Below are 26,882 nucleotides of genomic sequence, written 5' to 3' on the forward strand. Positions count from 1 at the left end.
GGGCAGCCTTAATAAACGACTAGCTTCTGCTAACTTGAGTCCAAGCATCTGCATTTGGGTCCCCGCTTCGAATACATGATCTGCACCTGCAGATCGTGACATAAAAGCTATGAAAATACCTAAAATCAATAAAAAAAAACCAGCACTCTCAGGGTAGAAAATAAAAATTGTCCGATTACTTTCCTGGGTGCTCCTGCAATTCAAACCATTGGTAAATAGCAAGAGACGACTTTACAAAAAAATGTCAAAATCAAGGCTCCTGAGGCCAAGAGAGCTTGTCTATCATTTCTATGTGTAAAATTCTAATAGAACTTGGATTATTTTTCAGAAGATGAATTGCTCTCAAGCTAGAATAGGCTCCACACCCCTGTGACCTGGATAAGAAGAAGAGAATGGATGGATGGAACTGCTATCAAAGTCCTTAAATTCCATACAGCATTATAAAATCTGTAAACTATGCCTCCACATATTCTCAAAGGTCCCCCAGACCTGCAGGAGACATGTGTTTTCACTTGCTGTGAAAAGTAAACATCATTAAATCAGCATAGTCTTCTTCTTCTTCCTCCTCCTCCTCCGTGTAGCTGTCACCACAGCAGATAATCAGTGTCAAGGTCACCCTGGTCATGCCATCCTCCTCTGCTGCACCAACCCTTCATCACTACATCCATAAATCTTTAAACTAATCCTATATGATTAAAGTTTCAATCAGCATTTGATTTCCAATAAAGATGAAATAGAAACTTTTGTTTCCATGCAGATGAAAAAAAAAGCAAAAAAGCATCAGTCTTTCTATTTAGTAGACCAGATGTTGGTGAACGTCTTTCCTGAATGAGAAATTCAATATAAAACAAACTCTACAACACTGTCATGGTCTTTGTAATTATCCCCGGTAATTTTTGCTTACCTCATTCTTTGCTGAGTGTTTTCCTTTTTCGTGTTGCGTCCCCGTGTCTGTGTGTCTCTGCTTTTTGCATGACTTGGTCTTTCTTTCATTTTACTTCCCGCTTTACTTCAAAGCCTAATTCTTTGTGAGGCACTCCTTTTCTTTCCCGCCTGCACACTTATGCCTTATTGCCCCTTTGTTGTTTATGTTCATTTAGTTTGTGTGTCCTCTCTGAGTCTCTTTCAGGTCAGCTTTTACTCTTTTTGTTATCAATTTTATTGACGCTGTGCAACCGACACCTTCCTTTTTCATGCATGTCTGCAATTTATTTTCCTGCCAAGTACATCCCACACTTACACAAAGCTAGTGTTTATGTAATCAAAGTCAAATTAAAGGTAAGAGTAGAAAATCTATTTGTGTGCAGGGTAGTATTACAGGGTAGTAGACACACACCACTCTCTTGGACATAAAGGAACTGTTTCTGTTTTGTCTTTTGTTTTTTGTTTTTTTTTGCATATCCTTAAATACTGGAGCCCCCCCCCCCCCCCCCCCCCCCACCCGCAGCGATCCACAGCATGAATGAATGTAAAACAGCAGAGGTGCCTTCTTCCCCCTTAGGTCGTGTCCCTTACAGAGTCTGTGCACGACACTGACGCTGTTTAAAGAGAGAAGTGGATATAATTTAAAAGGAAGGAAGGAACAGTTGGATACAGAGAATTCCGACATAGTGGTAGCGAGCCACCTGGAACATGATGTGATCACCCCCCCCACGGGGACACCTGAATGCAAACCAAATGTGGGTCACCTCAAACAACGACACCTCCAAACCAAGAAGCGAGAAATGTTGTGTCTTAACACCCCTAGCCTATAGCTGATATTCTGCACCACCGTTTTAAGCACACACAGAGTCCCCCTTCTCGTCTCAGAGATGGGAGGGCGGGCTGTAGGACCGAGCAGCCAGCCAGCGTCAGGGCTGAATAATTGATCTCTCTCTATCGGTCAGGGGGACGTTAGTGGGACGTTTCTCTCTCCATCCCTCCATGTGATTCATACCCTGCTTCCCATCACAGTGTTAACGGCAGCTGCTTCACCCTCCGCAAACCGCCACCCCCTCCACTCCTCCTCCTTCTCTCTACGTGTGAGTGTGAGTGAGTGAGTGAGTGCAGGAAGACGAAGCGGCAAGCAGGAGGAAGCACCAAGGACGTCCTTTTTCCAGCCCCGGGAGACGGAGATGCAAGGAACGAGCAGTTAGATTAGCCCGTGCTACTGTTGCCTGCTGCAGGATAAGTTCGTTCCGGAGGGTACTGCAGCTGAAGCTCTGCTCCTCGATCCGTGCTCGGTGTGTGAGTGTGCCAGGAGAATTTAATTCAGGCGCCGGACGAAGGTAAATCGACGCTTGATGCGGCTGCTTCAACACAAGCCAACGGTTTAGGGAGCTATCCACTCGCCGTGGTGCTGAAACCAGGCTCGTAGCTACTAGGAAGTGCATGTGTGCCTTTCCTTTCACATAATCCCAGCACATGCATGCATAAAAGGGGGGTCATTTTGAACATATGTTCCAACTGCAATTTCAGCTGTAGACATGCGTCCGTAGCCCGATATTTCTGCTTCATTAACGTGCGAGTAGCTTTTTCTTTTTTCTAATGTTGAAGCGGGATGGCTGAGTCCACGTCCCTCCAATGGAGGATGGAAAGTTTTACCACATGATCAGGAAAAATACACAGGAGTGGTTTAGTCCGGGATTCACATGCGTGACAGCAGACCGTCCTGCCAGACTGAGGGTCTTTCACGGTGCACTTTCTCAGAAGTGCTCTGACTGCAGACAAAGCTCAGCCGCACACGGTTTGAACGACCGTCAGCTGTCCTGGAAAATATTTTAAAACAAAACGTTCGCAGATAAACCGCGAGCAGTAGTTTCTGAGCTGGTCAGTAGTTGTGACATGTTTGGCGCTTTTGTGTTGAACCATTGACCTCGGTGCCCTTCAGTTGGCGCATCGAAGAAATGTGTTTCACACGCAAAGGCACCTCCTGCAAACATTTCAGAAATCACCGTTTCATATTTCAGCTTAACAAATGTAGTATAAAGAGCGTCGACTGTAGTCTAAACTGAATACACGTCTCCGTGCTTAACGTGCTTGTCGTTTTAATTTGCAGATCTGGCAACAAAGGACTTCTCATCTTCCGCAACTATTGAATGTAACATCGCTAGGATAAGGAAGGCAGGGAATTAAAAGCCATCATCATGAATTTCGTTATGAAACAAGCGCTGGGAGGTAAGTTCTTCCCTTTTTATCCGCTGTAACGACGGATGTGATGAGTGTGAGTCCGCCGATGTTTCTGCTTCTTGTAGAGGTTTAATTACTCTCCAAAGTGATTACTTTTGTATCCAACACCCTCCTTTTCCACACAAACATTATTGAATTGTCACATCTCAAGAATTTATCTCTTTTTCTTTCCTGTTTTGCGCTTTGGTGCTTTTTTGCGCATTTCTCCCACATCTGCTGGTGGCTCTTTGCGCGCGTGGCGCAGTTGGCCCCTGTGGCGCATACTTCAGTGAGCTCATGATTTCTAACGCGGATTAAACCAGTGAGGCCAAAGGGGCATTTTATGTTCGAAGAAGTTCAAACTTTTCACCAAGACGAGTTAAAAACGTTTTTTATGGTTTTTCAGTCTTACCCATCAAAAACACAGATGCCTTTTGACCGGGACTCTGCAGCGACTCCTTATCACGAGATGCTGAATGCACATTTTCCACCTGAGGGAGAAAAGATAATCAAGGCACAATCTAATCTTAAATAATTTCATTCCCGCGTGCAGGCACGGGGGTGATTTTCTAATGGCTTGTGCTGCAGTGACTCCCTGAACATGTGAATACTAAAACAGAGTAATGGATTTTGAAGGAGTATGAACTTGTTATGAATGTGCAGACAGTGCAGTGGAAGGTGAAATGACGGAGATGGGTTTCACAAAGCAGCGGATGGTTCGTGATGATTCGTCGGACAGTTCAAAGAATGAAAGTGGTCCACCTTCCCCCTGAACAGCAAAGGTACCGAAAGGCTGTTTGACTTTTCAAGCGCATGTAAGCTGCGTTTGCGGAGGTCGCTTTGTGATCAGAGCAGTTAATCTCTCCAACTGCGTGTCTGTTTTCAACGTTACGCAAATTTTTTTTTTCAAAAAAATAAAAAAAAAATCGTAAAACTCGATGACGATGTGAATTATTTTATCGAGGGAGGATCCAACATATTTTAATATGAATCACAGTAAATTTCTTTGAAACGTAATGTAGTGCATATTGTATGGTGGGGAATGTATTTTCTGATTGTCTTTATTCATGAATATATAACAGAATGGCGACATTTTCGCTGGATGCTGGATTTAAAATGATGCTTCTGGTATCTGGTGTCATTTTGTGAACTTGTCATTTTGCCAGTTGGACATTTTTTTTATTTAATTTTATTTTTTGTCAGTGGTTCATTAATATGATGACTATGCTACAATGGCTTCTTCTTCTTCTTCCATGCACTATTTAGCCTTTACATTGCTATAGGAGACACAAACCTGCCTACTCCACTTTTCTACAAGGAGGTCTCTCCAAAAAAGTGCATTAATTATATAGAACATTAAAAACATTTGGATGGAAACTACTCATTTACAGAGTAATCAAGCGAAAGCTTTAGTTATTTATTTTAAACATCACAATTCTTTGACGAGCAGGTATTTGTTATTAAAATGTTACATTTGGGGATTGAATTTCATTTCTTGCAAAATGTCTTTTTAAGGCCATGCAGTTTTACAGCTGGATACCCCCACATGTTTGAATTGTGATTCATTTTTACACCACTGTAAGACTCAGAAATCCCACCCTGGCAACCCTCCACTGACCACCATATGGACAGCTACACATGCATGTTTTTAACAAGTTAAAAGATTTGGAGAGTCAGTCGCTGGTCAAACGCAGTGAAACTGTGAAATGCAATGCTAGTGTATTACAGTAAGACAAAGCAAGCATGCTAATATTACTTTTCCCACAGCAAAAAGATCAGCTCATTGTCTGTCTCGCAGACTTTTGTTTCATGAAGCTCTAAAAAAACAAACTAAAAGCCAGTTTGAAAATTACTGTTACTGGACCTCCTGCTTGCCACCTTTTCCCCGATTCTTCTTCCGCCATGATCTCCAGATCCTTAGCTAACATCTTCTTAGAGGTAGCTGAAGATCACAGTTGGGTTGCAGTTTGACGTAGTGCCCTAAAGGCTGTTGTAACCAATCATCCCAAGTTACATCATGCAAAAACAGGAGCAGCATAATGCTCCCTTTTACTAGTCAGGGTAGCATCAAAGCAATCTGGAAGCATTTACTGAATAATCAAGTGAAATGCAAGGTGAAATGGGTGCGTAATCTTCTTTTAAACCTTGAATGCACAGCTTTTGTCTCCCACTTCTGGCATCGATCATCATCAGAGGCACAATGACAGGTGCAGATGACAAGGACTTTTTAAAAATATATACTTTAATCGCTCCTCTGAACAGCAAATTTCTTTTAATCTCAAATACCCGAAACTTTTTTGGGGATCTTCCTACTTGCTGTTGCTTCTCTCTTCAGCGATGTAAAAGCAACCATCACTGATGTAAAACACACAGCTACTTTTGTTCCAGTCTATACGATCCTAGACAAATTCGTTAAGAAATTGTTATGATTCAGGCAAAGAAAAACCCATAGAATACTTATAACTCAATGGCACCGATGATTAATATGACATCGAAAAGTCTACACATGTAAAATATTTATTATCTGTACTTACGAAGCTTCCTGTTTTGTGTTTTTGACAGGTTCCGTAGCAATGTGTTCATCATGTGTTCAAACATTTGGCTGTTAAGTTAGTGGGTGTCCTGGGAGCTGCAGGTGCCCACTGCCAGGCTGGTGCAAAGCTCCCCGTCAATAAAAACGAGTCAAATCTGCTGAACCGCACATAAAAGAAACTGCACACATGAGGAAAATCAGGCAGGCTGTGCCAAGGTCTTCACCTTGAGCAGAGTATTTCTTTCCATCTCGGGGAGCAAGTTTTTTGTTTCCTTCTTAAGAAGTAATGAGTTTTTAGTGTGCAGTGGATTAGCTGTGAGCTATTATCTCACTTCTCGTTCTCTCTGCGCACTCTTAGGAGAAACTCACACTCCATCTGCTCCCATCTAGGCACCGATCTGTGCTCTGTCTGTTTCATACGCTGAAGAGAAAGGTCGCTCGCAAGGTGTACTCATCTGCCATCCGCGAGCCTTTCATCCTTTGAAATGCAAGTCATAGATCAGGAGGTCTCAAAAATGTTTTCATGTCAAGGATCCATGCAGAGAAGACTTTGAAAAAGATGTGAGAACAAATACGCTGGTTTGTGTGTTTACTCTGTCAATCAAAGTTTGTGTGTACTGATAGAGTAATGATGCTAACCAGTGGTAACTACATACTCCATCCTCAACCCCTCATCCTCCATTTTGGTGTATTTTGACATATAACTCTGTACAACACTGAGCTGTGAGGCAGGAGACACCCAGAGAGGCAAAAACAGTAGAAGTTATCACAAAACATCCTCACTGTTGCACCTATATCCACTTCTACCCAAGTCCCCTGCTACCATAGAGAGTATAAAAGATGTGATGTCACTCACTGGTGAGTAAAGTCCTGTTATGAAGCCTTAAGCTGTGTTTTTTCACCTTCACCATCTTGTTTGCTGGACACGGTAAGGGAGTGGTGGATCTGTGTCACGCCGGGGAGCGCCGGTGTGTTTGTTAAAGCGGACCCAAAAGCAGACATTGGAGGCAAGGAGCTGGTTTGCAAACAGAAGGCGAGCCTTTATTTCGGCTGAAAACATGAAACTATGAAACACCAAACACCATAACTATAAAAAACTATGACAAACCTATGACTGACCATGATAACAAAAGGTTATCATGATCAGACGCCCTGACAATGAACAGTAAGAGACAAAGGACTTAAATACACACATGAGGTGATCAGGGGAAGTGGAGACACGTGAGGAAACAGCTGACTAGGATGAACATAATGATGCACAGGAAATGTAAACTAAAACACAATGACATGAAAACTGGACTTTCAAAATAAACAGGAAAACATGACAAGACACAGGCATGACAGCATTAACTAGGCAGACCAGAAACATGATACATAAGACACAATAAACAACAATGGGAACTTTAACACATGGGAAGACAACTAAACATACTAAACAATGAATAATAACTACAACTAAGCAACCTAGGACCTAATGCCAAAAGGACTAACTATAAACAATGAATATCAAAATACAAGAAAACACAAGGCGCTGGGTCATACGACCCAGGACTGTGACAATCTGACTGTGAATTTAAGAACACTGCACCCTGATCGGTTAAAGACTTGTGATTCAGAAGTTGTCGACTACCCTGGATGATCCTCCATTCTGACTGTTAGACTGACTAAAACTTACAAAATGAACTTCACACTTTAATCAAAATAACCTGAAACTAACATCAGAGTCCTTAAAGTCATCAGGAAAATATTTACTGAGGTCAGAGAGTGAGGGAGGTGCTCCACAACACCCTAAACTATTCAGATCAGTTTCCCAAATGTGAATTTAATCATTTATTATTCATTTATTTCTCGATTATTAACTGGATGGTGAAACTTAGTATGTCAGCTAGCTCGGAGAACAGGACTAAATAATCCTGCCATGCCCAGTGGCTGGGTGTTAGCTTTCTGTGGTAGCGTAACAGTTCATTCCTCTGACTAGTCAATATGCCACCTAAGTGCACCATAGTGCTGCAGTGGCTCTTTCTGGTGTGGTCTATATTGTACAGATTAAGGTAGCATAATTAACTGCCTTCTGCTGTTTCTAGACACTTTTCACAAATATATAATAATATATAATAATATTTTAAACTCACCTAAGACAGCTAATCCAGCTATGAAATGATTAATAGTCATTCATGTGTTTTCTTTCATTTGGCCTCCTTAGGCTAATTTTGAGATTGTGCATATCAGTTTTTAAGAGTCAAAAATAATTGCTTTTTTTAATTTTGCAGAATTTGTTTTAAGTGTTGTTTTAAGTGTTTATATGAGGGATTTTATGCTTGTTAAAGTATTTTAAACTAATGCTGAGAGTAACCACAGTCAGATGTGTATAGCAGAACAAACAGTGTTTGCAATAACCAAATTAAATCTGCTAAAATAGATTCTTAATTTGTGCTTCACAGACAATCTGGCAACTCACGTGATTTGTGACAAACACACTAAACGTATGGATTTGTATTTTCACAGTGAAGGTCCAGCCTCATGCTAATTACAGAGAAACAGTAAAAAGGGTGAGGACACAATGAGTGTGATGAAGAGTTTGACTGTGAGTGTGTACAGTCTGTGCTCGATTGACATCACATCACCCTATCATTAGCTGTCATGTACCAGTGTGGGTGAAGCAAATCCATCATTATTATTATTAAAACATGTAATCCCGAACAAAGCTGAACCCAGATTCAAACTTTTATCGAGCCAGAATAAAAACAGCGTGAGAAAGAAGTGAAAAAGAGAAAGAAGGTTATGAAAGTGAGACCTTCTTCCTAAGCATGCAATCCTTCTGTGTGTTTGGCTTTGTTTACATCAGGTTTAGCTCTCTAACCTTCACTTCTCCAAGGACATATTTCAAAATGTGCTTCAAACAGTTATGTGTGGTGGAAATATGACACAAAATAAAAGGTTTCTTATTCACATATTACAACGTACAACTTGTATGCAGACTAAACATTTTATTGGGATGAATCCCACCCTGAACTTCCTGGATCTGTGTTTTATAACTGCTTGATACAGCTCATTAGTGTCACATAGGGAGAAAAAAATCAGGACAAATGAGGAATTGATTTGATCTCCATTGCCGTTAAAGCAATGTGTGCATGTTTGTGTGTGCATGAAGAGCTCTTATCTCAAAAACGGGAATCGATGCCAAGGGACAGAGGGAAGGATTTATTCCAAATGACATCATCAAAAGTGCTCGTAAAGAGAAGTCAGCTCTCTCACTTTCACCTCTTTCTCGCAATAAGGCTGCAGTTCCATCTCCTTCCTCCTCCCCCCTTCTCTTCTGGCCTCCTCCTGCCCTCAGCCTTGGAAGTAAATGAGGTGTAGGAGGAGATGAAAAGTGACAAATTGATCTTTAAAACTTGGTGTTTTATCATCGGCCGCTGACGGCAGATGTTGTAAAGTCACGCTGCACTGTGGACCGGCAGAAGCTGTAATCTCTCTTTAATTGGAGTTGTTTTCTGTCCTCAGCAGCCTCTGAGTCTCTCTCTCTCGCCTTCCAGCCAGACCTCAACACAGAAATGACAATAGCAGCTGATTTCTTTTTTTTTTTGAAGGAAGTTAAAATGACTGGTGCACATGCATGTGTACATAAGTGCATGTAAAATGTCTGACCTTTGTAGAAAGGCGACTGAAGTGGTGGAGAAACTCATTGCAGCAGGAAGTTTGGACCAGTCAGCCTCATATGAGAAACTATAAGCCACTGAGTTTGCAGCTACAGATGCTGTTCAAATGTGATGAGATGGATGGTTCCCCCAATCCTTTTTTATTGAAAGTGACTTTTTTCAGTTTTTCATTCACTAGCGGCTTGCTAGCTTTCAAAGCTCATCATTCTCCGATTTCTGTTTTTTTCCCTTCTTTGCCATGGCATCATCTGATTAGCTGAAGTTGTGGTAAAAGGTCATAGAAAAATGATTTATACAATTTTATGATTTTTAAAATATGTATTGGAAGTTTCAAATCATACTTAAAGGTACATTTTGTAATTACCCTTTCACCACCAGGGGGCAGCGCTTTACCTCTAAGTGTGTTGATGTTGTTTGAAGTGTGCTGCTGTTTCACTTTTGATAATTTTTGGTTTTGCCCGGCTGCCACTGAAAGGTATTCATGTGCCTGGTTAAATTAAAGTTACGCTAACTCAGTGTACCATCTTGTGGTGCAGGGTGGTATTACGCCATCACTCACACAAACTGGAACAGAACGTGCACCTCCAAAGTAAAGGTTGTGGCTTATTTCTCCAACCAACATGCTTCAAAATGTGCAACTTTTACTTTGAAGGTAAACAGTCTCTGTTTTCTGTACTCTGTACTCAATTTCACCACTGCTAGCAACCAACCAAGGTTTTGGTTGCATCACTGTAGACCAAACCTTTACTCCACCTCGTGTCACTACCTCTCTCACTTCCAAATCACCCCCTCCACCCACCCTCCCAGAATGGCTCCCTAAGCCTCTCTTATTTTACTGCATCACTCATTTTACCCCTTCTTTGCTCTCCCATCCTTCAATTTAACTTTCCATCTATTTCTTTCCTGCCATCCTCCTTCACCGATTACAGTAAATCTGAAGGGCGAGGCAAAGAAACCTCAATCAGGCAGCCACAGGGGAAAGAAGGATATGTTTGTCTGAATATGTGTGTAGGTGTGTGTGCATGTGTGTGTGCATGTGTGTGTTTTTTGTGCATGGTGACAGAGGGATAGAGAGGGAGTGAGCTAGAGGGAGAGAGTGACAAAGTCTGTGACAAACAGAGAGACTAGGGTGGACCTTAGTAGTTGGCTTTAGCTGGCATTAGATGATAAGGTAGGTGTGTGTGTGTGTGTGTGTGTGTGTAGGCGTAGGTGTGTGTGTGTGTGTGTTTCTGGGTTTTTTTGGCTTTCCAAGTAAGACTGCAACAGAAATGACAAAAACACGAACACGCACAAACAACATGAAACTGGCAAACAACAGATGCATGAACACGGACACACACAACCAAGAGAAAAACATCACATTCAAAGTTAGTGACATGATAAACAAACCGAGGATCATACATACAGACACACAGACACACACACACACGCACGCACTCTGGGGCCATAATCAGTGGGATGCGACAGGCCTCGTGCCCCCAGCTATAAACCACAGGAGGACAAACAGCACCACAACAGTGCAGATACAGCAGCCTGCAGCTTCACATATCCACTTGGCAAACATGTAAACATTCTCTAGACAAACTTCTGTGTCAACAGATAATAACACTAGATAACACTGTTGCATATAATGCTATTATGCCATGCATTTGGGGGGAATGCCAATACCAATATACACATTCGAGGGACGTAAAAGAACGCCCACAATACTGTCAGTTTTCAGCTCCAGCTCTTCTCTATGACACGTTTTTTATCTCATGGGTTACTTGTGATTTACCAGCAGTATGTGATTTAAAAGAGAAAATGAATTGTACGTGCACATTTTGTGTACAATTGCTGTCAAACATAGCGACTACCTCTGACAATGACTTGTGCTTTCAGTGTCCAGAGTACAAGTGCGTATGGACTGAAGGTAGTCCTCAAGAGTAGTTCAGCTGTGGTAACGAAGGTCAGAGACGTGAACCAAGAGCGCACAGTATCAGGTACGGACAGGAAGAATATTCTAACATTCAGGCATCCAGTGATTTCCAAATGGGTTTCCATAAAAACTGGAAGACAAACAGACCTATCCTAATGTTCTATCTGCTTTTAAGATCTGAGTCTCAGTGTTTATCAGAATTTCCGACTGATCATAGTTATGTCATATCTCATTGCATCCCTCTGATTCTCAGCGGTTTACCTAAAAATAATGTTTGGTACTCATAAACACATCTGTATATTTGTACTGACTACTTCTACTGCGACTTCACCAGGCCTACTGAGAAAAAGAGAAAAATGTGCAAATTATTTTATGGCCAAGCTAAACTTTTATGACTATGTGCAATATTACAGTCAGTATAAGCACTAAACATCTGACGAGCGGAGGGACACATAAGCCAATCTGACGGTTCCGTCATAAGCTCATCTGTAGTCGTCACACATAAAAAGCTTTGAACCACTGCTGAAAATAACAGCATCACTACATTTAGTCGCACAAATACTCACATAAAGTGCGTATGTTAAGCTAATGTGGGTGCCATGTTTGTGTGAAAATACAGTCCACATAGAGTTGTGCAAAAAAAAAAAAAAATGCATTAATTTGAAGTGTCATGACTAATAGTGACAGTGTTACTGTGGCTGTGCGATTACATAGGTGATCAAACATAATTATCCTAAAGGACTTAATTAGGATTAGCTGGAGAACCCTGGAGCATATATGTCTGTATGAAGATATATAACTCCCACATGACCATACTCACCCGCTGATGCTGTTTGCTCGTTCAGACAGCGCCATGAGTTTCTGTATTGTACATAATTACTTTTGTGCTTTCAAATCACACTTTTCTTAGCACTAATGTGGATTTCCTTTCCCTCAAAGAATCCTTAAACAAACCTACATTTGTAAATTAATGGCTTTTCCGTGCCCTCTACTCCATGCTTTTACTCTTTGCTTGTCCTCATAGAGTTCTGCCTTTTGTCTTCCACCCCACTCATCCTCACGCTCTGTCCACTCTCACTAATGAGCCTTAGAGCTACAGGCATGACCTCCATCCTCTTACTGTCCTTAAACAGAGCAGCCTTTGCACTGATAATAGAGAGTCAGTTTTAAAACTGTAAAGGCACAATTTTCTTTTTTTTTTAGTTCTTCTTTCATTTAAACTATTGAAAAACAGGAAACGGAAGTGCGATCGTAAAGCAGCTGAAGTCCTGCCGGCATGCTTGTGTTATTGCAACAAGCTATTTTGGTCCCTCGGGCCTGTAATGAAAAAAAAAATCATCCGTTTTAAAACATAACTTATTTAGAAGAGCTGGCTATGAAACCACAAGGTTAGATAACACAACATGTAATTTCAACATGATACACTTCCTGCTGGATTTCATGTAAAACCTCCGTGCCCGAGTGTGCAGTCTCCGTGAACAATTCAGATGAGTTTCTTCACACTTAAATGGCTTTCAGCTGACTTGGCATATAAAGAATAATGTTTTATGGTGGATATTAACCAATTTTAAGTGAATTCAAAGAAATGAGGCAAGGAGGAAGGCAATGTAATGCTGATAAATTGAGCTGCGGTAATGATATCTGCCATTTTTAGACACCTCCGCTGCAGCAGTTTTTATCATGCGTGGTGCAGAGATGTTTTTTTTTAAGAGTGCACATCTCTGAATACACGATTCAGCTCCTTTAAACCACAATGTGACCAACTGCTGTATTCTGGCAGGCTTTATAAATGCATGTTTTATTTATTTATTGTTTTACATATCCCCTTGAAGATGAATTGAATAACTGGATCAATCTTTACACGAGAAAAATAAATCCCAAATTGCTCATTGTGTCTGGAAACATTCTGATATATCTTAATCAGATTCCATCAAAATTAGCTAACTTAAAAACATCAACAGTAACATGGTTCTGAACTATATTATTGTGTAATGGGATTTAAATGTAATGTACTAGAAGGCGAAAAGGATACATTAGCACCTTCAAATGAAATGTAATATATTTCTATCAGAAGCTGACAGATGTTAGATAAACGCTAGATGCTAACTGCATATTTGTGTACTTGGCTCTAAAGTTATACTTAAGAAACCCTTTCAAAACCACCATGAAAAAGGAAGAATGTCCACACAAAAGATTTTTTCCCTCCACCTGGCTGAACTGAAAGGGCCAATTTAAAAAAATGCCTGCCTGAAGATGATTGATGTATGGATGTTTTACTTGTCATCATGGTCCAGCAAGTCACCCTGAAGGCCTTCATGTCACACTGTGTTTTTGTCTGGGCGATGATCACAGAGCAAGTGACAGGAACTAACCTGGGGGAATTTTCTGAAACTCAAGTTACAGCCCAGTGGTTTCAAAATGGTGTGCAGAGCGACACTGGTGTGCCGTGACACAAGTCCAGGTGTGGCATGGGATTTAATGACATCAGATACACAAAAAGTGAATTTATTGGGTCAGCTTTGTGTGCACTTATGTCCCCTTCTGTCTGTTGTGATGAGTCACTATCTCACAAGTTATGTGAGTGAAGAAGAACAATAATCACATTCTTCTGTAGGCAAAACCACAACTAACTAACAATTCAGATGACCACTTAAAAAAACATCACAAAGACTACCAGCCAGTGTTACAGCTGCAGCTGGACCAGATTCTGATTTGGGCACTGGCCATTCTTTTTAACAAATCATCTATCATAGGGTTTGAAGCAAATTGAGGTGTATACACACAAGGATACTGTTATCATTTAAAAAGGAAAATTATCTTCCCTTAACCTTGAATAATTCTGAGTCTAACTGGGGCACACAAATAGTCGCGACTCAGAGAAAATGCCATATTCTTGCACTGTATATCTTTAAGTGACAAAAAACAAACATCTGAGCCGAAGCAGCTTAGTGACTCATATATACACAATAAAATCTCCACTTATTGGCAAAAAGTGTTAAAAGAGAAAAGCAGCAGTTGACTTGGTGTTTAAGTCAATACAAGTTTGTGAAAATCTGACATCAAACATCAGCGATGCAAAGACAAAAACAAGGTTTTAGTGTGAATCAAAGCACAAGTTTCTCAGGTTACGGGAGCTACAACCTACCATATGCTCTTTGCAAAGTGTTATATAGTTATATTCCTTATATAGTAACAACAATAGACTGACATTCAGAAGTCTGTGGGGGTTTTCTGCCCTGCAACAACTTGCCGTGAGTGGGCAGCCCATCAACTGCTAAGGGAGTCCCCATGTGACCAACACGTCTGTCAATCTAAACTTTTCACTTTCAGCAGGGAAATTCCCTTAGGCTTCTATTGTGAGTGAAGACATGAAAGAAATAAGCAGAATACAGGCATAAACGCACACCTATTCTGGACACCAAAACAAACATTCTTGTTTAAATGTGGTTAAATGAGGTGAAAATGATTCATAAGCTAGTGACTGAGTAACCTGTAGTGGGAAAGGGAGCTACAGATCAGGAATATCAATAAGCATCACATAAGAAAAGTGTTTTTTGTGCTGGTTTTCTTTAGATTTTTAGACTCATTTCCCCCACATTAATCCTGTAGCAGTGTATAAGCAACTTACTGTGTGTATCTGCATGTAGATCAGTGATGTTATCAGACACGTAATTAGTGAAAATCTTTCTGCTCTCTTTCTAACATGTCTCATCAGCCTCAGAAACAAAGTTCACTGATAGATGCATCCATTTAGTCATTGTGCTCAGCTGAATATACATTTATCCTTGGTTTGATTATTGCCCTTCACCTTCTCGTTTGAAGAGATGAGCAAATCCATGTCTCTCGCTAATTAACTGAGTGAATCCATATTTACTAAATAATGCAAATGGCATTACTAGGACTGCCATCGGCATGACAAATAAGCAAAAACACGCACAGTTTCACCACGTGGCAGTTCCGCTCAGTGAGCCGTGCAGACAAATGAGCCTTTCTGAACCTAAACATACAAACACCACAGTTCTCTTGCTTCTCGGTGCTAATTACAGCTCCAAATGGATATTTTTCTGTGCGTGTGTGTGTGTGTGTGATCTTGGCGAGGAGTTCAGGGAATCAAAACACTCCTACCTGCCTCGCCAGAGAGCTGAGAGACACTGTTCTGTGTGAGAGCCACTGATGCTTATTACTGATTCACACTTTGACCTAGAAAGCAGTTAATAGTGTACGCCGAGCTGGCATGGCACTTAACTATACGCTAGTGAGAGGGATGACTGGATAGCGCGCATTAATGTTATGGAGCACCTACGTGATTGAGTTTGTGCGTGCAGTGTTATACAGTATATCAGCATTATCTGGTAGGAACGGTGCCAACATCTGCAGTTGACTCACCTCTTATTTTTTATGGACAGGTTTGTGGCTCTCGAGTGCTTTCAAATGTAATGTAAAATATAACTGTATAGAAATATTAATGTTGTGCTTTTGACAGCTTCTGTACATGTACATAACGGCTTCACTGCTTAATGTAGAATATGATATCGTTTTTGTTGGCTGATCGCTGACATTTCATACACTTTTAATATTGTTGTCAAATATTTAGTGTAACACCAGCATGGCAGGCTGGATTTGACAGAGAAGTAGTCCTGTACTTGAAAACATTTTCATAATTTTGGATATAAAATTCCATCTGTTCCAAAAACTGCTTCTGTTGTTCTTATATCTCAGAAATTAAAATGTTGAACAAAGATTAGTGTAGCTGAAATGTCAGTTATAAGATCAGTTGGTATGGTGTCATTTTACACCAAACATCTTTAATTTTTACACGTGGTTTTGTGGCAAAAGTTTGAAAACTACAGTAAACATGCTCGGTAACTGCAAAACTGCAAAACATAAATAAGATAGAAAATGTTTTACCCCATCTGCAAAATCCTTTTTTCCTATTGCTCGAGCTTCATCATCCTTTATCTAAACCATCTCAGCCTTCCTTTTTCCGGTGCACTCATTTTTAATTCATCCATCCTGGTCACTCCCATCAAAAATCTTCAATTTTTCCACCTTCAGCTTTGCCTCCTATCCTTTTGTTCCTTCAAATTTATTCCATAAATCTTAAGAAATATATTCTAAGTCAATTATAATTTCTTTAACATAATCTGCTCATTGGTTTTATGCATCACCAGTCAGCGTTCCTGACATTTAATCAGACAAAAACTAATCGTGTATGATTTCCTGGTAGTAGGATGACTTTTCCCAGCTCTGCACACTGGTACAGTGCACAAATGTAAAAGTGAAGCTAAAGGGCTTCCTGCTGGGGCTGCTCTCACCCCAGACACACATAATGGAAGGCATCTTATATACTATAATGCTTTGTCCATGCAGCTATAGAAGGCTGTAAAAGGCTTGCTGTATATCAAGGATAGACTTAAATGTAATGTTATGATGGCAAGCACCAAAAGAAATGAATTATGTCGCAGTTCCAATTTAGTTAATTCCAATCTATAGAGAGTATTGTAGGATAAAGACCATAAAATATCCAGTGTTACATACTGGCTGGCTGTAAAAATGAAAGTAAAAGTCCAATGTAAGGAAATGTGTTTATTAATACATTTTTAGAGATTCAAGTTATCCAAAGCACTTTACTTGGTCCCTATGGACCCCAAAGCGCTTTACACTACATTTACTCATCAACCCATTCACACACTGATGATGGCAAGCTACATTGTAGCCACAGCTGCCCTGGGGCGCACTGACAGAGGTGGGGCTGCTGGACACTGGTGCCACTGGGCCCTCTGACCACCAGTAGTGGGCAAAGGGTGAAGAGTCTTAGCCAAGGACACAACGGCCGAGACTGTTGGAGCCTGGGCTTGAACCGGCAACCTTCCGATTACAAGACAAACTGCCAACTCTTGAGCCACGATCGTCACCTTCAGCCACGATCGCCACGTATTGTCAGTAATGGTCCTGTATTTATTTGGTATTGGATCAATACCAAATTCTGCAGTATCGCACAGCAGGAAGAGGCGGCGGAGACCACGGTTAATGGGAGCTTTGTTTTTCCACTTTGCCCTCACTCACTTTTTAATTTTCCTTTGCATTTTACATTTACTCAGTGTAAGCAACCAAAATGTAATTAATTAGGTTATAATGTGCAGAATTACAACATTAAGCTTGACTGTCCAAAAATGGCAAAACTACTGTCTTTAAATAAGACACCAGAGTTCCTTTACAGCTAAATGATGGACCTGTATCATTGTTGCCATAGCCTAGTGCTCAACATGGCTCAGACACTTTGTTCATCAAGTGTGAGACACCAGGGGTTTTGACAAAATCCCAGTGAAATACTTGAAGCCCTGGAAATCGGAAAAGGCTGCTCTTAAATTAGCACGTAGTTTGCATCTCAGGCTTTGCACAGTGCACAGAGAGAAGAATTGGCCAGGACATCCTGTCAGAAGCCCAGCAGCATCCAGAACTTTCTGCAGGGTTCAGCAGCTGTACATTTGGCAAACACACACACACACTGGCAGCGGCAGGGCTGTCTGAACCAAGGGCAGAAGGAATCAGTGATGTGTTGTGGCCCGCTGTGCCACCCGTAGGATCCTGATGCAAAGAGACACCGCCTGCCACTGTGACACATGCACTCACCAAGGGGTGAGAAGTTATCAATGGCTGCTGCAGGAGTGTTAGATATTGCAGTTTGTTTTCCTTTGCACAAGTTGGGTTGTGAAGTGAATTTTCATGCATGTGGCCAATAAGTGGCTGAGTCATTCTGTAACCTTATAAAAACCCCTGCAGATGTAGTGAAGCCAGTTCAATCCATCAAGTGGCAACGGCATTAAAACATACACTCATAAACATTTGAATGTCTACCAAGAGTAACATATACACAAAAAAATAAATATGCTCATGAATAAATTTGCCTATAAATGGGAGTCGTGTTACTTCCACACACACAGTACAAATATACAACACTTACAAACACAAACATGCCAAACTGGGACCGATTCATGTGTGCATATTGGCATGCATGAAAGCGCTAGATGCAGAAATAAACACATACGCTAACACTCGCATGTAACAGTGTGCAGAAACATACATCGCAGCACGTTAGCCGCTCATATGCACACCACAGATGGGCTCGCTCGCTACCTCGGCAGTGGTTGAATTGTGAGGACACGAGTCATCTGTTTGTCCTGGATATTTGCACCTACATTATGCATGGAACACTGTGCCGGCCTCCACCGTCCACTTAATGGCGATTTAACGTCAAGCAACACTGCTTCAGTTTGAGTCAGGGGACTCGGGGAGATTAAGAAGCGCCTCTTCAATAACTTTGGGGAAAATTTGGAATATAAAGAGAGGAAAAAAAATGTACACAGTGTAGTTAATCAGTTCTGCCGCTAAAAGGCTCTTATTCATAGCAGGAAACTCTTCAGTGAATTGGCCCCATTCACAGCAGCCATTCTGACCTGTCTTAGCAGGGTAAACACAGGTGTAATTTATAACATTAATTATAGTTCCATACTGTTTACTGTGTGTTCCAGTAAGTCAGTAGATACCGTGGCCCTGGAAGCGTATCGGTTTATCTTTCCATTTACTTTATACTGTTTATCCAGTAGACATGAGCAGGCTTTCCTGCCCCGTATCTTTATCTGAAAGATACCACGAGTTCCCAAACCAGCAGCTCTACGCTCAACTAAATGTAATGATCATATTTATTTTAATTACCTGCACCTGTGTTAATCCTTGCAACAACATGTCAAAATTGCTGCTTCGTGTCGTGAGACGTTGGTCAAATGGCTTAAAACACAATATCGGCGCCGTGGAGAGGAAGACCATCAGATGTTTGAATAAAGGACACCTTGTTATTGTAAAGTACAGCACAAAGACATCCGAGTCATCCAGAACTAGTCTGAAGTATAAAATTAAAGTGTACAATTATTAACTATTTAGTTATTAACCCAAGCTAATGGGTACTACATCTGTAACAAAGGAGATCCTTTTTAAGGCTGTTGCTTAAGTATTTTGTAGCATCCCAACGCTTGGAAATGCACAAACTACCAGTTTTACTTCTGGAAAAACTTCTGTTTTGTGATTGAGGATCAAGTTTTGTAAAATAAGAATAAGATTAAGATACTTAAGAGACTCTTTATAAAATATAAAAAGAAATAAAAAATAGGAATAAAAAGAGCTATACACAAAACAACAGGGATATATAAAAAATTCTTGTGTTTTTATGGTAATATATGATAATTATGTATAAATATAGTTTTCTGCTTTAATGAGAATCTTTAAAGTGTTGATAGCTACAGGCTGCTTAAAGCTGCAGACTATGAAGGCAAGAACAGAATCTTTTTTTAAATTTTGTTTTAATGGATAACAGTGTTTAAAAAAAAGCTTGTGATAAGAAGACTTTTTGAATTTAATGCAAAATCTGTGGCTGATTATGTAAAGGAAACACTGTTGCCTAAAATATCTATTGTGACGTTTCCCTACTTAGATAATCACTAATTTTCCACTTGGCTCTCTGCTGCAGCACACTGTGCAGCTCTTTCCAATGAGAACAATGTGTAATTCTCTGGCGAAGGCAAAAAGCAACAGCTGACCTTCTCTACACCTTCCTGACCACCATCCAAAATGGCCGCCCCCTTCAATATGTCATCTTGGCATGGCATTGCTCTCCTCTCCATTGCTGAGGAACATGGGATTTGGGGTGTTTCCCCTTTACGTTGCACGGAGTATCCACAAACATATGGATGCACGCTCTGAGCACACACACTTTTCTCATGCAAAACAAACAGGACCGTCAGTTGTATCTACCGCAGGCTGAGCTGCTGTGGGTCCATTAAACTGTTCAGCTGCATTTGTTCTGCTATATCATTAATCACAACACTTCTAACGCCTGCTGCAAACATTGCAAGTGTGCGTTTCTTAACCCTGCACACAGGCATTCATCCAGACATGTTTAGTGCTGTTGTTGTGAGCCCGAAGGATTCACACTGGTGATTTTGTCTGGGATGCAATGAAAGGTGGAGCTGAAAGCCAGCAGATCAAAGAGACACAGCAGAACGCCCACTGAGACTTCCGTGAAGGTTAAAAGGAGATTTTCAGCCAGGAAGCAGAACAATTATGATTCTGCTCATCTCAACTCTACCGGTGGAACAAATAGTCAATACCTAGAGGACAGCCATTATCTGAAATATGTGTTCTTTCTTTTAAAGTCAGTGAACAGCAGCTACACCATCTTTAGCTTCCATCACTTGGGTTTTATTTTCTGACTCAAATGAAATAAGGCGGGTGTACTTAAAGGAGGGAAGTAATTTAATCCTTTAGATCACTGAAGAGAGCTTTGTAAGGTATAGTGGACTTTTGGCCTCCTCCAGCATCTCCCTCATCCATATTATATCCATACAGAGCGAAGCATACAGAGAGACATGCTTCCATATTCGATATGGATATACTCACATGAAGACCATGAGAGGATACGTGTGGTTTGATATGATGGATAGGGCAAGTTAGTCAACTCTAATCAAATGTAAGTGCATCTGTACATCATTGAGTTCAACATGAATCATGAGGAATCTTTTACTTTTTTTTTTGGATAAACTGATTTTTTGGGCAAATATTTATTTTATAAATACTAAAACTGGACACAGATGTGCACATGCTTCAGACGTTTTTGGTAAAGGTAGAGCAACATAAGTCTGTCAGACTAGTGTCAGATTTGAGCACACGACAAGTCTAGCATGTCACGGAAATGTAAAAAAAAACATTGAACTGTGTTCACAGAATACAAACAAGTGGAGAAAAATTCTGTCTGTATTGATACTTTTTTTTGGTCATGACAATTGTTCAGATGTTTTTACGTGATTTTAAATGGCATGTTAGATTCTAGCTATCCAAAATAAACTAAAAACAAACAAACTCATTAGTTTATCTTAATACATCTAACTCTGAATAGGCCCACCTGGCATACAAAGCAGCCATGATCATATGCACTAGTTTAGGTCTAAATACCTTAACATAATCTTTCCCTCTGTTTAATCATGGGCAGTTCTTTCCTCTGTATTTTACAGATATGACTACTGCTGGTTTTTCTTCTTAGTTAATTGGTGTTAACAGAATTCACATGGCTTCCCAGGTGTAGATTAGTCCCTGATTAGCTGGCAGGAATAAAAGCCAACAGGACTTTGGATCCAAAGGACTGCGAGCAGAAACTTTTGTTTTCATCGACAACGCTGTGAAGTCCAGTTCAAACAGAACTGAATCAGGAAGTCATGCATTAATAAAAATTCAAATTCTGCTATTTATGTCACTCTTCCAGCTTATCCCATGCATCTAGATGTTTTCTAGAAGCGTAACTATGAACATTATCTTTTTACAGTCTGTACAGGACAAGCTTTATAGCCTGCTGGTTGTCGTATGCCGAGTGTCCTCAACAGTCCTTGGTCTCAAGCACTGCCAAGGTTTCTGTGGTTCGAATCCTGCTGGAACAAGCCAAGCGGAAAATGTATACACTCACGATATAGTATGGTACTGGGGATTAATAGCTTGTGGTATTTGGCCTGGTAGCAGTGAACTTGCTGGAGAACGGGACATGAAGATGAGAACAGGATGATGGCGAGCGCCCAATGCTGCCCTGACTATGCTGCCAAGCTCAGGACCACGTTAGCCTCCGTATATTTCGGGGAAGTTTGTACAGACAGAAGTGAAGTACAGGGAGGTAGAAGCACGTTACAGTAGAATTAGATTTTTTCCACATGCTCTACTGTTGTTTAAAACAGTACATAAGATGTTTAACTAATTTTTGTTTGTCCTGTTCTGATTTTAAGGTAAGTTCATCCAGAAAGTCAGGCAAGTGTTCATTCCCAAATGTCCTTTTATTTATTTTTATATTGATTTTAAGAAGGAAATGCTGTAAATAGCACAGCTGATTGAGTATCATGGTTTGTCTCTTACTGACCTGAAATCCTACAGAGGGTGGAATCCCTTTTTTATTTATTCCTACTTGAGCATTGAGTCATAACATGATTCATGCATCCTCCAGCAAACTCCTGACATCAGGTGATGATTGTGGGGAGGATGATTGTGTCCTGAAGCTGATTAAGGATTTTCTGGTTTTCATACAGCTCTGCAGTAGGTCCAATAGCAACTACTGCTTTGTAGCAGCAAGGAAGCAATTTGCTTCCTTGATTTACTTTTTGAACAGTTTCTTCATTAAAACAAAAAATTCTGTGAAATGACACAAATCTAAGCTATTCTGCCAAATTAAAAGATAACATGATTTATTTTTCAATTTTGCTAAAGTTCAATATTTTACAGATATTGGTTAAAAAAATACTTGTCTGAGTAGATTTCTATGAGATCCCTTCATAAAAAAAAACAGTAAATCTGGATACTGCACTGTTTCAGTGCTGAATTTGTCTTCATGAAGCAGTTGAATTGTTTAAAGGGAGACCTGTGTGACAACAGAAACACTGCACAACAACAGATTTCAGAAAGAAACTTCATAATAGATTTTTAGCCATTTTGACCTTGTTTTTCATCAGTTCTTCCCCCTACAGTAAAGGCAAAGTGCTAAAGATTTTGCTTGGGATACCTTCATATTGTGAACATTTGTGAAGCTACATGCAGTATGAGTGTGGAGAAAAAGCAGTTGGGTTGCTGTGAGTGGGGGCGTTAACTTCTACTGACTGCTAAAAGGTTTTATGAAGCTACCTGGATTATTCCACCTAAAGAGCAGTAGGTGGGATTCAAGAAACTGGATCAAACCATCATTGTTGGCAGAAGGGACCTGAGATTAGCTGTTTTTAACTAGTAATGGAAAATTGTGTTTAGCAGCAAGATAGAGACCATAAGTCACTTGACACTGGTCTTTCATCCAGTCATGACCAAGAGGGTGAGAGTCCCCTTCATCAACTAGGTCCCTCCTTCAGCTCTGGGCTGTCTCATTGAACTAGTTCGCTGCAGGCATAACTGTTGGCTCTCGGTGTCGGCATATATGTTCAGGACCTTTAAGCTTCCAGCCAGTGCACTTGAAGCACACTATGCATGCCTCACTGACTCTCACTGACCATTGCCCACAAGGGAAGCAGCTTTTGAGTCACGTGTCTGTGCCATGGGGATGAATAGAAAGAACAAATCTCTGCAGAAACCGGAGTAAAACTTATAGGAACTACACTCTGTATTCAACTGACTATCAGGTGGCTTTTTTCCTTTACTATTTCTATCCAAAAAAAGCCCTATTTTGATATATTTGCTTTTTTATCTGCATAATCTGACATATTTGGTCTTTGCGATAGTAGCATTTTCTCAGCTAAACGGTGTCCACGTTCTGTGCAGTGTTTAACTGAAGGCTAGTTTAAAGAACTGAGCAAATACAACCTCTGTAAGATGCCAAACCACCGAGAAGAGAGAAACTCTAGGGGAAAAAAACAGGAATAAAAAAGAAGCCAACTGCCACAATGCAGCGCTAATTAGGTTGCAGATGTGAATTGGATGGCAAGTGCCTCAATTTTGGGGACAGTTAAATGTGTCACTGGCAGGAAAAGAGAGAGGCATCAAATTAGTGTGCCTCGCTTATATCCCTCCCAGCTGAATAATGAATCACTGAGGACATCGGGAAAGTATTAAGGTGCGATTTGAACATAAGCGTCACATTAACAAATACCTCCCAACAAAACTAGGACCTCAAGCCACAACAACAGACGCACTAAACTATCAGATTCTGGGTATGTGTGGTGAACATTTAAGAGATATAACGATGTGTTTAGATGGGAGAAATAATAAGCAAGTTGAAAGGCAGTTTGTTGTTTACATGATTTATTTGTGCATACCTTGATGCAAATAGTCTTAGGTGAGCCTGCCTCTCAGATTTAAGGGTCAGAAATGAGGTGAATGAAAAAGTAGCTCCTGTCAGACATTTATGAGCATGCTGCCCAAGGATGCAGACATGAATAGATTCCATAAGTCTCTAAAAGAGAAGTAGAGATGCACTTTGCTGTGAAGGCCACTCTCTCTATAGGCATTCAGGCTATCACTGACTCAAAGCTACATATATTTTTAGTGTAATCGTGTCACCTTCCTGACTACTGACCGAACAAACAAGTAATCGACAACAACCCGAGGGCCATGCTGCTCTTTCTATTGCCACTGTGATCGTGACAGAGAATTGACAGCTTTGTTATCAGGGTAGTGCACAGTTTGCACGCCAATGCTGGTTTTTGTCCTCCAAGACAATAGAGAAGATATCTTCTAAATCCATATCTATAGAGCTACAAAGAGACTTGTCCCACGTGCCAAACGAGCAGCATAAAAACCTCGACCTGTCAGAGCAGATAAGAAACAGGACAGCAGCTGTTCAGGAGGAAAAAAGAGTTTATGCACTCGCATGCTTCAGAGGTAACAATTTTAGGCAATAAAGTGTGTCTTCTTTAAAGTAGTGCACAAGGATAGGGCTGCTTTTTTGAGAAAATATTTACAACTGCTGAGATTAAAGTCATTAAAGTCAAAATGGGTACATAAAAAAGTATAAAAGTATTAAAAAAAGTATAAAGTCATACATTTGCCAGAAAAAATAGTTATAAATATATAAGAAAAGCTCAGAAATTCTCCTGAACTGAAGCTACACATTCATCAGAAACGCATTAACTGGCTTTACGTGGCACATTTATCACACCACAGACGTGAAATGCCACACAGTCACTTCAGTGTGGAGGTGCATCTGTGTGGGTTATGTAACTAGCAGCATCTTTGCATCTGCCCATTGCCTTGTAGGTGTTGTTAAACAGAACCCATCAGAGCATCCAAACAAGTTTGTTCTTTTGTCCTGCGAAAGATCCAGTACACACAAATGTCTCCTCAGGGGAATTTCTGCCTTCCTGGCTTCTGAGTTGTAGGCTTTAATTTGATTGTGTCGTCTACTGCAGGCATAACAGTAAGCTTGCTGTCTGCGCTGTGATGAGGTTGATTCAACCTTTTAAACTGAAATCTTATAGTTACTTGACAAGAAATATGTTTATCTCTCAAATCTATCACCGACATTCTCAGTGAACACATACTGCTTGTTATTTTGTATTCACCTCTGTTATTTTAATGTATGTACTCATGAAAACTTAAACACTGCATGTTGATTACCAGCTATTTGTAAAAAAAAAAAATGTGTGAAATGCCGGTGGTGGAAAGAGATTTTTGTGTTTTTAAAATGTACTTTTTTAGCTGGTCTTTAAAATTAAACAAGAAGAAATGCTTTAAAATGTTTTAACAATAATGAATTTATGTCACAACCTCAAATCTATATTGCATCAGTTACGTTGTTTCCGTATACACATATATTTTCGCTGTCTCACAGCTATGTCACTAATGAATGACAATCTCTGATATTTGTACCTCTTAACAGTTCGCTGAGCAGCCTGTAAAAGCAGCAAACTGCCATTTTACCTCCAGATTTACAAAAGGAAAAACAGGTTTGAGATTTCAGGCCTTTGAGTTTATTTCCACGTTAAGATTTAAGATACACCGGCAGAAAACAAAGCACTGGGGAGTACAATAAAGGTTTCATTAGAGCTATTCATTTATCAGCTAATGCATACATGCCAGCAACCACAGTCCATTAGGCTGAAAAATGTATGTGCGCTCACTCCCCATATAGGCTAACTCTGCATCAATCACATTAGTTTATATCTTTACTAAACTTTTACTTCATTTATCTTCAATGCAGATATCGTTAACATTTCCAGGGGCATCAAAGACTCACATTAGGCAACATTTACAAAAAGGAAACAGAAGAAATCCTAACAGGAGGTTACACTTGAAGGCTGTTGTGTGTTCTTGTGCTTGTCAAGCTCAGCTCAAAGCTGAGAAAAACACAATGAGACTCAGAAGACGTGATGAAGAGCATGCAAATGAGAGAGGGAGAGAGTGATTTGCAAAGCAGCACTGATGGCATGCTAATGTAAAGCTGCTAATTAATGAGGGTTCGAGCTGGTGTGAAAAATGAGATGATACTGAGTCACGTGACATAAGAAGTTTTGATTAATTAGTTTTCTTTTGTTTTCGCTGTCAGGGGGCAACACTGGAATAACGACAGAAACGTCAAAGAGGCCTTATGTTGTACTTTGAAGGTCCTTTTGCACTCAGGCTACTATAAGCTATATGCACTTACTCACAAAAGTGAGTGCACCCCTTACATTTATGGAAATATTCTATTATATATTTTCATAGGACAACATTGAAGATATGACACTTTGATACAATGTAAAGTAGTCAGTGTACAGCTTATATAACAGTGTAAATTTGATGTCGGAGTATTCCGATATGCCGTGTTCCCAGGAGGGAACAAGCATCGAAGGGTATCCGAAAGGGTATCCGCATGAAGTGATGGTGCTTTTTACTTTAGTGCGAACAGCTCATATGAATTTCAAAGCTGTTCTAACAGTCCAACACTGGTCTCTCAATCTCCCGTTGGAGAGCCGTGAGCTTCTCCATGATATAACTTGCCTTTGTGATGTTGTCTTTCTTGTGCTAAAAGAGACGATTCTGAGAACTCACGACCGCAGTGAGCCTCCCCAAGATGTGATCCAATTTGCGCTCAGAGGTGTTATTCCGAGCGAGCCCCTCCAAGATGTAATCCAGTTTG

At 40.4% G+C, this 26,882-nt stretch overlaps 1 protein-coding gene and 1 long non-coding RNA gene across 3 annotated transcripts in view; both read left to right on the forward strand.

The window, feature by feature from the left end:
* The first annotated feature begins 1,879 nt into the window (after positions 1-1,879).
* cplx1 (complexin 1) overlaps positions 1,880-26,882 on the forward strand; it is a 59,670-nt gene continuing 34,667 nt past the window's right edge. The window contains exons 1-2 of one of the 2 annotated variants that reach the window (XM_085171601.1): positions 1,880-2,267; positions 3,038-3,156. In XM_085171601.1, coding sequence (XP_085027727.1) covers positions 3,126-3,156 — 31 coding nt within the window. In that variant the 5' untranslated portion in view covers positions 1,880-2,267; positions 3,038-3,125. Of the gene's footprint in view, positions 2,268-2,340; positions 2,809-3,037; positions 3,157-26,882 lie in introns of those variants that run through there. The other variant, XM_085171607.1, reaches the window with a different exon arrangement.
* The window catches only part of LOC146523909 (uncharacterized), a 29,737-nt gene continuing 6,017 nt past the window's right edge, over positions 3,163-26,882 (forward strand). Inside the window, exon 1 of the long non-coding RNA XR_014875909.1 lies at positions 3,163-26,840. This is a non-coding gene — a long non-coding RNA (uncharacterized LOC146523909). The remainder of the gene's footprint in view (positions 26,841-26,882) is intronic.

The sequence above is a fragment of the Neolamprologus multifasciatus genome, chromosome 2 (assembly GCF_963576455.1).
Source record: "Neolamprologus multifasciatus chromosome 2, fNeoMul1.2, whole genome shotgun sequence".
Classification (NCBI taxonomy): domain Eukaryota; kingdom Metazoa; phylum Chordata; class Actinopteri; order Cichliformes; family Cichlidae; genus Neolamprologus; species Neolamprologus multifasciatus.